General features: G+C 38.6%; 1 protein-coding gene across 7 annotated transcripts in view; it reads left to right on the forward strand.

The window, feature by feature from the left end:
- garnl3 (GTPase activating Rap/RanGAP domain like 3) overlaps nucleotides 1–13,382 on the forward strand; it is a 74,220-nt gene that overhangs the window by 40,473 nt on the left and 20,365 nt on the right. For all 7 annotated transcript variants that reach the window (XM_035991363.1, XM_035991368.1, XM_035991364.1 and 4 more), the window contains exons 3-10: nucleotides 4,555–4,629; nucleotides 5,566–5,665; nucleotides 7,302–7,420; nucleotides 9,363–9,427; nucleotides 11,872–11,935; nucleotides 12,086–12,112; nucleotides 12,631–12,706; nucleotides 13,248–13,346. In XM_035991363.1, coding sequence (XP_035847256.1) covers nucleotides 4,555–4,629; nucleotides 5,566–5,665; nucleotides 7,302–7,420; nucleotides 9,363–9,427; nucleotides 11,872–11,935; nucleotides 12,086–12,112; nucleotides 12,631–12,706; nucleotides 13,248–13,346 — 625 coding nt within the window. The remainder of the gene's footprint in view (nucleotides 1–4,554; nucleotides 4,630–5,565; nucleotides 5,666–7,301; nucleotides 7,421–9,362; nucleotides 9,428–11,871; nucleotides 11,936–12,085; nucleotides 12,113–12,630; nucleotides 12,707–13,247; nucleotides 13,347–13,382) is intronic.

Raw genomic sequence — 13,382 nt, forward strand, 5'->3', positions numbered from 1 at the left:
AACACAATAGGTCCTGTACGATAGATAATCAGATTAGATAATAATCAAAGTACAACGCTGCTCCACATACTTATTGACATCACACCTCAGATAGTTATATCATAGCTAAGAGTTAAGGTAAGAGCCAAGGGGGTATTTATTGCCTAGCTTCTACAACAGGGGTCTTTAACGTTTTTTAGGCCAAAGACCCCTTAGCTGAAAAAGAGATGGAGCAGGGACCCCCTACTACATATATTGTATAAAATAGAGTTGCATATTAAACTAGGCCTACAATAACTTGAAGGGCGACCTAAAGCCTTCACACATACCTTTTTATTGTGCATACAATATAATACCATGCTTTTAAAAATAAAAAAAATGTTGGCATATTCATATATTTATGCATCATATTTTAATGTTAAAATGTGGCACAGTGAATCCTTAAACTGTATCTGTGGATGGCTACCATTGCTAGGCCAGCAAGCCTATCATCAGTGTTGTGTACATTAAAAACGATGTATCTTTACTAATGATATGTTGGATTCATATTAATGTATATATATTTTTTACTATCAAACAATAATTTGGTGGCCCCCCTGCAGCAACTCTGAGGACCCCCTGTTGAAGATCTTTGTTCTACAATATCTATGAAGGGTTGCCAAGTCTTACAAAATGTTTCAACGGAACCATGCAATGTATTTTTTAGTTTTTCTAGTGTTAGGTGCTGCACAACGTCTTTGATCAACATAGGGAAAGTGGGAGGTTGTGCCTGTTTCCAGTTCAATAGAATTAATCTGCGCACTAGAAGGGTTATGAATGTTGCTACCGAGAGAAGGGGTCCTGTAAGAGGACTGTCCTCTTCTGGTACGCCGAATACAGCCAACACTGCGTTTAACCTCATGTCCCAGAATATCAGACAAAATTTTAAATATTGAGTCCCAGAAACTAGATAACTTTGTAAAATAACAATGGGCCCATGAAATTGATTTTTTTTAAACAACATGGACTTGACTTGACTTGGCTGTTCACATATGAAACATTTAAGTGTTAATTATTTAAGTTAGTCAGTTACTCAGAGAAAGCCTGGGAGAAGGAAGGAAGGTCCTTTGTCAGGATATAAACTTTATTAACATATTCTGCTCCTAAATATATGTCATTTGAAAGTATATAGTAGATATATTAGAAAGTACTTGTACAGATAGATAGCAGTGTCTTGTAATACCATGTGGGCCAAATGTTTGCATGAAAAACTATTTATGTGCTACAATATGAATGCTTTCAGACCCAACTCCTGTGAAGCTCAAGTTGCAGAATCTCATTTAAGAGCTTTCTAATCCCCCAGCTACAGTACTGCATATCAGATTTAATTTAACATGAACAATAAAGTCAGCGTGACAGTTATTAATGATTTTATTCAGAATGTAAAGCTCTCACCTTTCATCCTCACTTGCTCACAGGAATGCTTTGAATGGACTTTGACTCTTTCTCTCTCTCTCTCCTTCCACCATAAGTGCTCTCTCATCACTTTCCCTCATTATTGTTCTGTCTGACATGATCTAATGAGCCGCTGAAGTAGGGCACACCACCCACTCTCCAAACTGATAAACGCTGTTTAGTTTTTGGACAGGTTGTGTTGGCCATTCATGGTTTTGATCATATTCAGGATATAGCGTTTACATGGAAAATGAGAAAGCGGGTTATTCATATCCCAGTATGCATGATCATTATTACAGTGTCCAGTTTTCTGATCGTCTGCCTGCAAGCGTGTCTTTGATTCCTGAACATCTCAGCCACTTATTTCTGTGTCGACAGAGCTACCTCAACAGTTGATAGTGAACACAGTTTGTGCTGGATGTACAGTAGCTTCTCCATCTCATCACTGGAAATAGAAAATGAGCCCTAATACAATTTACTGGTCAGTCGGCATTTCTGAAGTCAGACTTTCCTTTTATTTCAGCATGTTTATCATTATTTACATTATAATGTAATATAATAATAATGATAATTATTTCCCATCATGTTTTCAGTTTTACTGACAATGTACTAGGTAACTTTAGTCGATGATACACTGCGAGCATGGCAGAGAATGGTCAGAATCCTGAATGAGATGTTTACACGCCACAGTATCTCCGTTTCTATCAGAGTATGCATGTGCGCATGTAAACACACTCATTGTTCATGGCTTAAATATTTGTTATGTGACAGTAATACAGAAAAAAATTAAAAGTGGTTTGTTCTCCCTGTATCCACCGTTTCATTTAGGCAAGGCAAGGCAGCTTTATTTGTATAGCACATTTCAGCAAAAGGGCAATTCAAAGTGCTTTACATGAAAACAGATTAAAAATTTTTTAAAACAGATAAAATACGAGAATAGAAGTTACAGTGCAGTATAAGAAATGAAACATTAAAGAGCAATTAAAACAGTTAAATATATAAAAGCAGATAAAATAGGAATTTCTCTTTATATGCTTATATAGATTGTCATACAGTGTCAACAATGCAACTTCAGTATAAGAAATGAACAGTTATTTAAAGAAAGGCAACATCAAAAAGATAGGTCTTCAGCCTGGATTTAAAAGAATTTAGAGCCGCATCAATCGACAGGAAAATAATCAGCAACTATTTTGATAAGCAACTAACTATTTATGTAATTTTTCCAACAAAAATGTCAGAAAATTGCTGTTTTCAGCCTTTAAAATATAACGAATTCCTGCTTTTGAAGAGTTGGTTGGACAAAAGAGACATTTGAAGACGTCACCTAGGACTGAGGAAACTGGCACATTGTACCTCTATTTTCAATTTTTTTGGACTAAACTATTAATCGAAACAACAGATGCAGATTTGTCGATAATGAAAGTATTCCTAACTTTGCAGTAGTTTCCTTGTTTCTGTGTGTTCCTCCTAGAGGTCAGTTACACTAAGAGATACACTTAGCAGCTTTCCATGTTCAGTCTTTCTCTCCGAGGAACTTCCTTTTCACCCTCTTCTTGCTTGGCTCCTCCAGACCATTTCAGGCCATCTGGACCACAGTGTGTGTGCAGGGATACACAGCCAACTCTTTTTAAAACATACAGTATATGTCGGCAGAGCAGAGACCTCTATCGGCGAGGGGAGTAAAAGTAGAGCACGACAGTCAAGGCGGTCAAAGAGCAGAGGGCAAAGACGCAGAGAAGAGAGGCAGGAGAGACAAGGGAGGAGAGACTCTGTTGCCTGGCAACAAAACATCATTCAGTGTGATGGTGTTGGGGGGGGGGGGATAAAAGAGAAAAGGGGATGTGAAGAGCAATAAATTGAAGGGGGGTTTGAAGATGTTCACAAGGGTAAGAAGACTGTAGCAAATCACCCATTACTAGTGTTGAGATATCACATGTAATTAACATTACAGCTTTTACATTACTAAAACAAAGCAGTCATACATCAGTCACACCAAATTCAGATGAAACATGTCAGCATTGGCTCCCTGTTACAGGTCTGAGAACATGTCAACCTTGATCTGACACTGGGAAAGGACTGCAGCCTACACACACATGCACACACACCCAAGGATTTGCAAACACAAAGTCAATGTACCAGCCAAACATAACACATTTCTATATAACAAACCGATCTGCCGCTGTTTGACTCTGCTGCTAAAGTTAGCGTACGGAACGCAATCTGATCGAATCACAGAGCAACATACAGGGTGCTGAGGTTAGAAATGTGGCTTGCCATTTACCATCTAGCAAGAAAGCCAGCAAATGTACAGTGTTCCCCAAAAAGTGAAACCATTTCTTCAAATTGCATGTACTTAGATAGATAGATAGATAGATAGCACTTTATTGTCCGTAGACACGGAAATTTGTCTTGCAGTACAAGCTCCAGCAATTACAACACAACAACCTAAAGACAAAATAGAAAAAACAAATGGGCATCATTAAAAAAATTTAAAAAATAAAAACATAAATAGATAATTAATTAATATGAGGGGGGCCCTGTCCTGCAAGAGTGGTCTTAAATAGCCATAAATATATAGATGAAAGTGGGGGGGAACTATCACTTCTTTGCACTCCTGTGTTGATTCAGCAGAGATATTGACAGAATATCTTACAGAGGATACATTCTGTTCTCACTCTTCCACTATCATTACCTGTCCCATTTCGCTCTCATAATGTCTCCTCTCCAATGCTGTTGTCGAGAGAGGTGAGTCAGCAAGAGACAGATAATTGGGGAGATAAGTATAGAGTGGCAGATGCGAAAAAGAAGAAAAGAAATACAGCATAAAAACATTTTTTTTACAGTGAAGAGAGTCGGAGGAATCATGGCAATGGCTTGAGTAGTTATTGATGATTAAAGAAGTGTGGAGACGATAATCTACAGAGGAAGACTGCTGAGGACAGATATGTTTGTAGGACTCGTGCTGCTGTTGTCACATGGAGGTGATGTGTCTGCCTTTGGTTCCTCTTTTTTGTCCGTGATGATAGCCAGCTCTAATGTATTTATGACCTGCTTCTTACTGTCTGCCACAAGTCATGGTTTGTCACATGTCTAATTTTAAGCATGTCTCCCTCTCTTTCTGTCTCTCTGTCTCCCTCTCAGCTAATTTCCAGTGACGCAGATGGGGCCATTCAGAGGGCAGGACGCTTCAGGGTGGAGAATGGCTCTTCAGATGAGGTCCATACAACATACATCAGCCCTACGTGTATCTTGCTTTCACTAACCTCAGCAAATAATGAATTGATGGTCATTTTTGAGGCCATAGACTTCTTGTCCTGAATCCCCTAACAATGATGATGGTCAGACATCTATAGAAGAAGACAAATTATTATTAAATGATACGTCACTAATTTACAGTAACCTAAAGGAATAGTTGGCATGTGGGATATATTTTCTTTCTTGCTGAGAGTTGGATAGAATATCCATATTAATCTCATGTCTGTACCTAATGCCAGGAGATAATTAGCTTAGTTAGCATAGCTAGCCTGGCTCTGTCCAAAAGTCTGCCTGCCAGCCCCTCTAAAGCTCACTCATTACCACCTTATCTCGTTTGTTTATTCTGTATAAATAAAATTAACTTAATTGTTTTATGGGGAGTTACATGCTGGAACTATTACTCTCATGAAGCCATTGATCTGCTATATACATTTGCCTTTGTTTTTTTGTTTTTTCTCCCATTGTTGCTTTTTAATAGTTAAATGCAGGATAGTTTACTTTTTCTGTCTTCAGTTAACTAACATCACGCTTAACAACCTTAATTATACTCAGTACAGTTTTAATCATTCCCAGCATTTGCTGCAACATGATCTTTGTTGTTCTATGTCAGTTTAAAAAAACACAGCTACAGAGTATGTCTATTGTGGTCCCCTGTTCTAATGTGATTCACACCCTTGCTTTTGTCTCACCTCTTGGTATGGATTATTTCCATCATGACAAAAACAATAACAGCAAAACGACTGACAGTAGCTCACTGTGTGTGTGATTTCCTGACCAGAGTATTTTAATCGGTACTGCTGCATTGTGCAACTGTTTTTTTTCCAAAGGGAAGACTGCTGTGACTCAAGCTGTGTGTGTGTGTGTGTGTGTGTGTGTGTGTGTGTGTGTTACAAACAGGCTTTGGACTACACGCCAGGAACCTGGAGGAGAACTGATGTCCATCTGGAGAATCCAGAGTACCACACCAGATGGTTCTTTAAATACTTCCTGGGAAAAGGTCAGTGTTGCTCTGTTGTGCTATGTTTAAAAAAAAAAACACACACACACGGTGTAAGTGTGAGATAATGAGAGAAATACATAGTGTGAGGGAGAGCCTTTGAGCAGCAGAAATAAAACATCCTCTGTTTCTTCCCTGGTCCACAGGACGCTTCTTATCTTATGAAGTCAGCCTTGTCCTCACGCTGCACCGCTCTTCATTCAAGGCCAAAACTTGTTAGCATCCAGCCATATCCCCACTGAGAGTCTAATCCCATACACTGACCAGGGAGGAAGCCCATTGAGGACACACAGCCTCACCACCACTAGACAGAGCTTGCCTTCAACAGATAATGCAATTAAGATTGGACTGCCGGCTTCTGAAATGAGCCCAGGCTAGCAGGAACCATTCACAAGAGCAGCCTCTGCTATTGTTGAAAAAAAAAACATTAGAAGCAGTCACCTGCTCCTCCACCTTTCTGACCCTCATCATCTCGCCATCCTCATTAATACCCCGCCTGTTCTCAGGCTCGCAGTGGAGGCGGCACAGAAAGTTGTGCAACAAAAGATCATTGTCCGGGTTTCTTTACCGTGACTCAAATTAGGAGAAATGCCTTCAGCTTAAAAGGAAAGAGCCCGAGAAGTATGGAGATAATTGTGAAGGAACGTTGGACAGCAAGACCAATGCCTTTTCTTCTGTAGCCAGGGTCTAATCATGGTACGGCATGGGCAGTTTAAAATGAGCCATGTCTCCAGAAAATTGGCTCGACCTGTTTGGACTGCAGCTGAGCCATCTGTGTCTCAAAGCCTGAGCAGAGCTGACTACATCATGCAACACAACGCATTATGAACTATAAGCCAATTATATTAACACATCCACTTCCTGTCTAATGAAGCATCCAATACAAAGACTTGAATTCTTTAATTTCTTGATGATTAGGTGAAGAAAAGCAAAAAAGTTTGACCTCGTTAGTTTCCCCATTGTCTTGCATCAGGTATGAAGACTCCTGATTGATTGCAATGTGCTTTCTTCTCACACGGAGAGAGCTCAAGCTGTCTAAATTAATAAGTATCTAATTGCAACCTAACCTTGCAATGTCATTGCTCACCTGAAGCATAACAATATAGTTAATGGAGAATAAAGAGAGATAAAAACCAAATAGAGGAAGAATATGAAATTATGGAAAAAAAGAGAAATGACATGAGAGGAAAAGAAAAGATCAGAGGATGACAAAGAAAGGGACAGCAATGCAGGCAGAGATCCTGTGTCTAATTAGGTTTGGAGGTCTGTTGAGCATTGTTTCTGAAGATGTTACCCTGTCAACCGAAGAAGCAGAGGCATGAATGTGTGACTCTGCTGTTGAGATCTTTGTCTGTGCCCATGTCACACACAGAGAGAACTGGGAATGGGGGTCGGGGGGGTAATGAATGGGAGTCAGAAAAAAACGAAAGAATAGGTAGGAAGGAGAACAAAAAGGCCAAGAATCACAGGCCAAGACACCAAGGGGATAAAAGGGGGCGATGAATACCTACACGTTTTTGGTTGCACAGAATAAGAGATGAAATATTCTACCTAAATAAAACATCAGTCCTCCGATCATTCTTTGTGTGAGTATGTATGATTGTATCTGTATTATTATTATCTCTCTCTCCCTCAGTCCACCAGAACTACGTGGGTACAGATGCAGAGAAGAACCCCTTCTACCTGTCAGTCGTCCTCTCAGACCAGAACAACCAGCGGGTTCCTCAGTACAGAGCCATCCTCTGGAGAAAGACGGTGAGTTCACCATTTGCACACCGGGTGGAACAAGTCACGCAATTAAAAGTCACTATACCACAGTGTAAAAAATACTCCAAAACAAGTCAAATAAGTTTTTGACATCTAGTAACGCTATGAAGCAGTTTTTTTTATTAGTGGGTCCTGGTTTTGTTTATTTTAGGACACCTGACAGGATGCTGGCTAGTAAACATGGATGTAAACAATGCAGCTGTTTTATGAGGAAGGAAATGCATTCAACACATTTGTCAAACCTAAAGGATACACAAAATGCATTTTATGAATGTAAACATATCTGTTGTTTGCTCACAAGAAAACTCCACAGGGCACCTTTAACCCTTTTGTTGTCTCCCCGTCGACCCTGAACTTGTTGTTCTTCAGGGTAAAAAATTGAATTTTTGATGCTTCTTAAAAACATGTTTGCCACTTATTTCAACGTTGTTTTTTTATGCATGGTCAATAATCCTAATTTAAATGACATTGTACCTAATATTTGAGTTAAACCAAAGCAGATATTATGAATTATTTTGACTAATAGTTAAGCTCAGAGGATGTTGAGCAGATCACAGACTGGCTTATGTCAAAGTTTAGTCAGAATGCTGTTTTTGAAACCATTAAAAGATGTTTTCAAATGATATAAAATTGAAAAAAAAACACCCAAAATGCAATGAAAGTAATCATTAATTTTACCCATGAAGAATGTTGCATGGGTCCCATACAATGTGCATGCATCCATGTTATTTTTGGGCAATTTGGTTGAAAGAAAAGCATATTTCTGACTTAAACAACTTAAAAAACGAGAACAACACAAGGGTTAAATACAAGTATAGAAGTATTATCAGCAAAATGTGTTTTAAACTATCAAGTAGTGGATTTGCAGCAGAATTGCTGCTGTGACTGTGTACATAATTATTATACTGTTAATTTGGATGCATCAGTGTGTAAGTAGCATTTTACTAATGGGGTCAGGCCCTTCCAAAAGGCTACAAGATAAGATAAGAGTAAAAAACAAAAGCTGTAAATGGTAAAAAGCTAAATATAATAAATTAACAGACTTTCATGTGGGGGGGGGGGGTCATGAGATTATTATTGAGGTATAAAAAAAGGGGGGAAAAAGTCCTCCTACACAAAGTTATATTCATTTTTGCACTTTTCTCTAATATTTTTTTTTTTATGAAATAATGGATAGTTTTACCTTTTTGGGCCTTGAGAAGTCACCTACTGTAAATGCAACCATCTGAGAAGCTGATGGGGGAAATCTTGTTAGAGTAAAATGTACAATATTTCCCTCTGAAATGTAGTTGAGTAGAGGTATAAAGTTGCATAAAATGGAAATACTCAAGTAAAGTATAAGCACCTCATTACTGCACTTAATGTATTTAGTTACTTTCTACCATTGCCTCATAAAGATCTTTATTTTCTACTGAGTACACAGTTGTAGGTGGTACTTTAGGTGTATCTAAATATAAGACGGCACAAAATGGCATGTTGAGGGACTATGTTACTCCAGTTTTGTGTGTATGTATGTGAGATTCTTGTTCGTTATTGTGTGTTTGTAGTGTGGTGACTCAGCTTCATGACCAAGATAGCTTGGATTTAATTTTGGCCTCCAGCCTCATCTGGAACCTGATTAGGTGCACCTCCGCTGCCTGATCACATTGATTTGTCTTCTGTCAGACTCTAACTGGTACAGGATGTTGTTGTTGTTGTTTAACAGAACAACTTTGTTTGGCTTGAACTGCTCTGGTTTAATTTGGTTATATGTATTTATTCTATGACTGATTGGAAAATATGTTTATGTGGGCTGTGCATTTCTTTTGGCTAATACTGAGTTTGCTGGATATTCTTTTATAAATGAGCAACAGTGCAACAGGTTTGAGCAAGTGACTCCTCAGAGAAAAGAGTTTGTAATCCCTGATCTGTGTCATTCTTGTTCGCTCAGGGCACTCTGAAGATCAGCCTCCCCTACAGCCCGACTAAAACACTATCAGTCAAGTCCATCCTAAGGTGAGAAGTGCAGCCTGAGGCTCTACAGACGGCACAGTTCATTCACTCTTTACAATACTTGTATGAAAATTAATATTTTTGGTTATCACATGCTGCTGCTGAGACATGAAGACTTGCATACGGATGTGACTGACAGCTACCCTGGAAATCCAGAGTTCTCGCGAGAGCACAATTTGAATTTGCTCAGCGAGTCACTCTGGCATTCAGTAATGATGCTCATTAACTATGCCCTTGTAGCCGAGCTGCACCAATCACATCGGTGTATCTGATAGGCGGACCAGAGGCGAGCTTAACAGATGACAACAGTTTAATCTACCACAGCTCCGCTGGTAGCTAAGCGTATGGGGCTCTGGATACGTCACACCGTGTATTGTTGTGATTGGTCGTAGTGTTATCCAATTGCGTGCAGTGAGATTTTCAAATGCATGCTTGGTGCCCCTCGAGTTGGGCCATTTTCATTACTCAATGCCAGACCCTTAATCTTTCGGATTTGGGTCTGGATTTCCAGGCTAACTGACAGCAAATCAAAGCCTCAAATTTTCGCAATTAGCATAAAAGTGGCATTTTTTTTTATGTCCAACGCATACAAATACACACACAAGTATACTGATAGTATGTTCCGCAGTGTTTACTGTTGTGTAGATGCAAGCATATTTGCCAACAAGCTGCTTGTGTGAATGCTATTTTAACAACATATGATCATACCTACATGGAGATATTAAAGTAATTATATTGTTTTAAGTCTCTAGTGGGGTATGATATATTCTATTCGAATAAGATACAGACAAAACTCCAAATCCTCCTCACTCTTGTGAACAGCTTTTACAAGGCCTTTATCAAATAGTGTAGGTATGATGAATTTATCATTTGAATCAGACAGACATTTTCAGTGTAGTTGTGAAGAACTGAAATGTTATTTGGTTTTGTCAGCCATCAGTTAAGGGCTGCAATTAGCGATTATTTTCATTATCATTTTGTTTATAAAATGTTAGAACATTTCTAAAAAAATTGCCGTTATAATTTTCCAGAGCACAAGGGGACATATTTATGTTGCTTGTTTTGTCTGATCAATAGTTCAAAACAATATTCAGTTAACTATAATATATGACAAAAAAGCAGCACATCCTCATATTTAAGAAGCTGAAAGCAGAGAATGTTTAGCTATCCTAATTTTACTGTTTTATCAACTCAATCATATAAAAGTAGCCCAATCACTCGAAAAAATACCCAATCTGACAACACATATCTTTAACATTATGTTTCTAGTAGCAGATTTCGTAACCGACAGGTAACAAGATATAACAAGATGCATGAAACAGGAGATTATAAATTCCTCAGGCTGAGCAGCATCACCGCTCAAACTCCGAATGAGGACAAATGGTACAAGCAGGAGGAGAAATCCCCTGTATCAAGTCTCGCTCATTTTTCTGAGTAACCCCTTTGGGCCATTTGTCTTTCATCAATACTATAGTACCCCTTTTTCTTTTCTTTTTATTACTACTTCCTCCACTAGTGGGCGGCTGTGGCTCAGGTGGTAGAGCGGTCGCCTACCAATCGGAAGTTGGTGGTTTGATCACTGGCCCTGCAGTCCCATGTCAAAGTGTCCTTGGGCAAGACATTGAATCCCGAATTGCTACCCAATGCTGCACCATCGGTGTGTGAGAGTGTGTAAATGTTCATCTGATGAGCAGGTTGCACCTTGTACGGCAGCCTTGGCCACAGTGTATGAATGTGTGTGAATGGTGAATGGTTCCTATACTCTGTAAAAGTGCTATTAGTAGTCGTTAATATTAGAAAAGCGCTATATACAGTGGTGCTCATAAGTTTATGAACCCATGCTAAAGTTGACTAAAAAGAGGAATAAAAAAATCATCTTTTGGAAATTGATCTTAATGCCTTAATTAAAAAAAAATAGGAAAAATCCAACCTTTAAGGACACCAATTTTCTTTGTGAATGAATAATGTATCGTAAATAAATAAATAGACTTCCTTAAAATACAGGAGGCATAAGTAAGTACACCCCTATGTTAAATTCCCATAGAGGCAGGCAGATTTTTATTTTTAAAGGCCAGTTATTTCATGGATCCAGGATACTATGCATCCTGATAAAGTTCCCTTGGCCTTTGGAATTAAAATAGCTCCACATCATCACATACCCTTCACCATACCTAGAGATTGGCATGGTTTTATTTCAGTTAGCTTAATAGCTGGTTGATTTGCATTGAGAGATGATTTTATGGAAAGTACCCCATGCCAATCTCTAGGTATGGTGAAGGGTATGTGATGATGTGGGGCTATTTTAATTCCAAAGGCTGATTTTTTTTATTCCTCTTTTTAGTCAACTTTAGCATGGGTTCATAAACTTATGAGCACCACTGTAAATACAGTCCATTTACATTTACATTAACTCCTCATTTTCTTCCTCCTCCCTCCCTTACTCCCAGTGCAATGAACATGGACAGGTTTGAGAAAGGCCCCAGGGAGATCCTCAACCCAGAGATTCAGAAGGTGAGATTTAGAGCATCGGCCAGCTCTTAATTAAATGTAGTACCTGTCCATTTCATGCCAGGCATGATCAGTAGCATCTAAACTGTATAATATCCTCAGGATGGAGTGCTGGTCACTGTGAATAATAATTGTTGTGTCCTCTTTCCTCAGGATCTGCTGGTGTTGGAGGAACAGGAGGTATGGGATGATACTGCTCTCACAATACAGTTTAGCTTATTCAATAATTGGTTATGGTAGAGATCATTTCTTTTCAAGGATAAAGACTACAGTACTTATTTTATGTCCTTTTCAGTAACCTTCACATACTGTACCCACATATAACAGATATCCAAATGTTTGATTCTTTATTGACTCTTTATCTGGTAAAAGTCTCTGCCATACTTGCAGCTTGCAGGAAAAAAATATTAAATATATCTCCAACTGCAGTAGTACTTTATTCATTTTTGTATTTGTCTCATGTTATTGTACAGTAAAAGCATGCTATTAATACTGTCTTTATGTTGGGTAAATACTCCCTCTGTATATCTTTGTTCTTATTTTTCCATAAAGACTGATAATTAGCAGTTTAAATACCGTTGTATGTATCTTTTGCATTATATTTCTGACAATAGCAACACTGTATGTCAATAGACAATAATATTAAATGCATGAAATGTAAATTATTTCATAATTGTAACCCAGCTATAATTTTGTAGGGTTCTGTCAACTTTAAATTTGGCGTCCTGTTTGCCAAAGACGGACAGCTCACAGATGACGAGATGTTTAGCAATGGTAAATCTCTCTAACTTTTCAATGTCCAAAACTATTAAAGGGATGGTTTGACATTTTGGGAAAAGCGCTGTGTTGCCAAGAGTTAGATGAGAAGATCAATACCATTTTCATATCTGTCCGTTTAATATGAAGCTGGAGGCAGCAGCCGCTTAGTTTAGTTTAGCATAAAGACTACAAACGGGGAAACAACTACAGTAGCCTGGTTCTGAACACAACTAAATCCACCAACCATCACCTCTAAGGCTCACTAATTAACATGTTATATCTCATTTGTTTACTGCGCCCAGCCAAGTAATAGTGTGGCACGCATCTTCCCCTGCTTGTTGTTTTTACACATTTTTCGTACAGATTGAACAAACAAGATATAACATGTTAATTAGTGATCCTTAGAGGAGAGTGTCATCAATATCCTCATCTAAGTCATGGATAGAAAGCATATAAGGGTATTTTGCAATATGTCAAGCTATCCCTGTATCAAAACAAAATGTACTGCAATAGAAGATTTCTGCTAAGTCAAAAGTCCTGTGTTTGTTGGTTTCAGAGACGGGAAGTGAGAGCTTCGATAAGTTTCTCAATCTTCTGGGTGATTCCATTACACTGCAGGGATGGGCAGGTTACCGCGGAGGGCTAGACACCAAGAGTAAGAGATCTGCTGAATGACGTATTAGCATCATTT

The sequence above is a fragment of the Sander lucioperca genome, chromosome 14, assembly GCF_008315115.2.
Source record: "Sander lucioperca isolate FBNREF2018 chromosome 14, SLUC_FBN_1.2, whole genome shotgun sequence".
In the NCBI taxonomy this organism is placed as follows: domain Eukaryota; kingdom Metazoa; phylum Chordata; class Actinopteri; order Perciformes; family Percidae; genus Sander; species Sander lucioperca.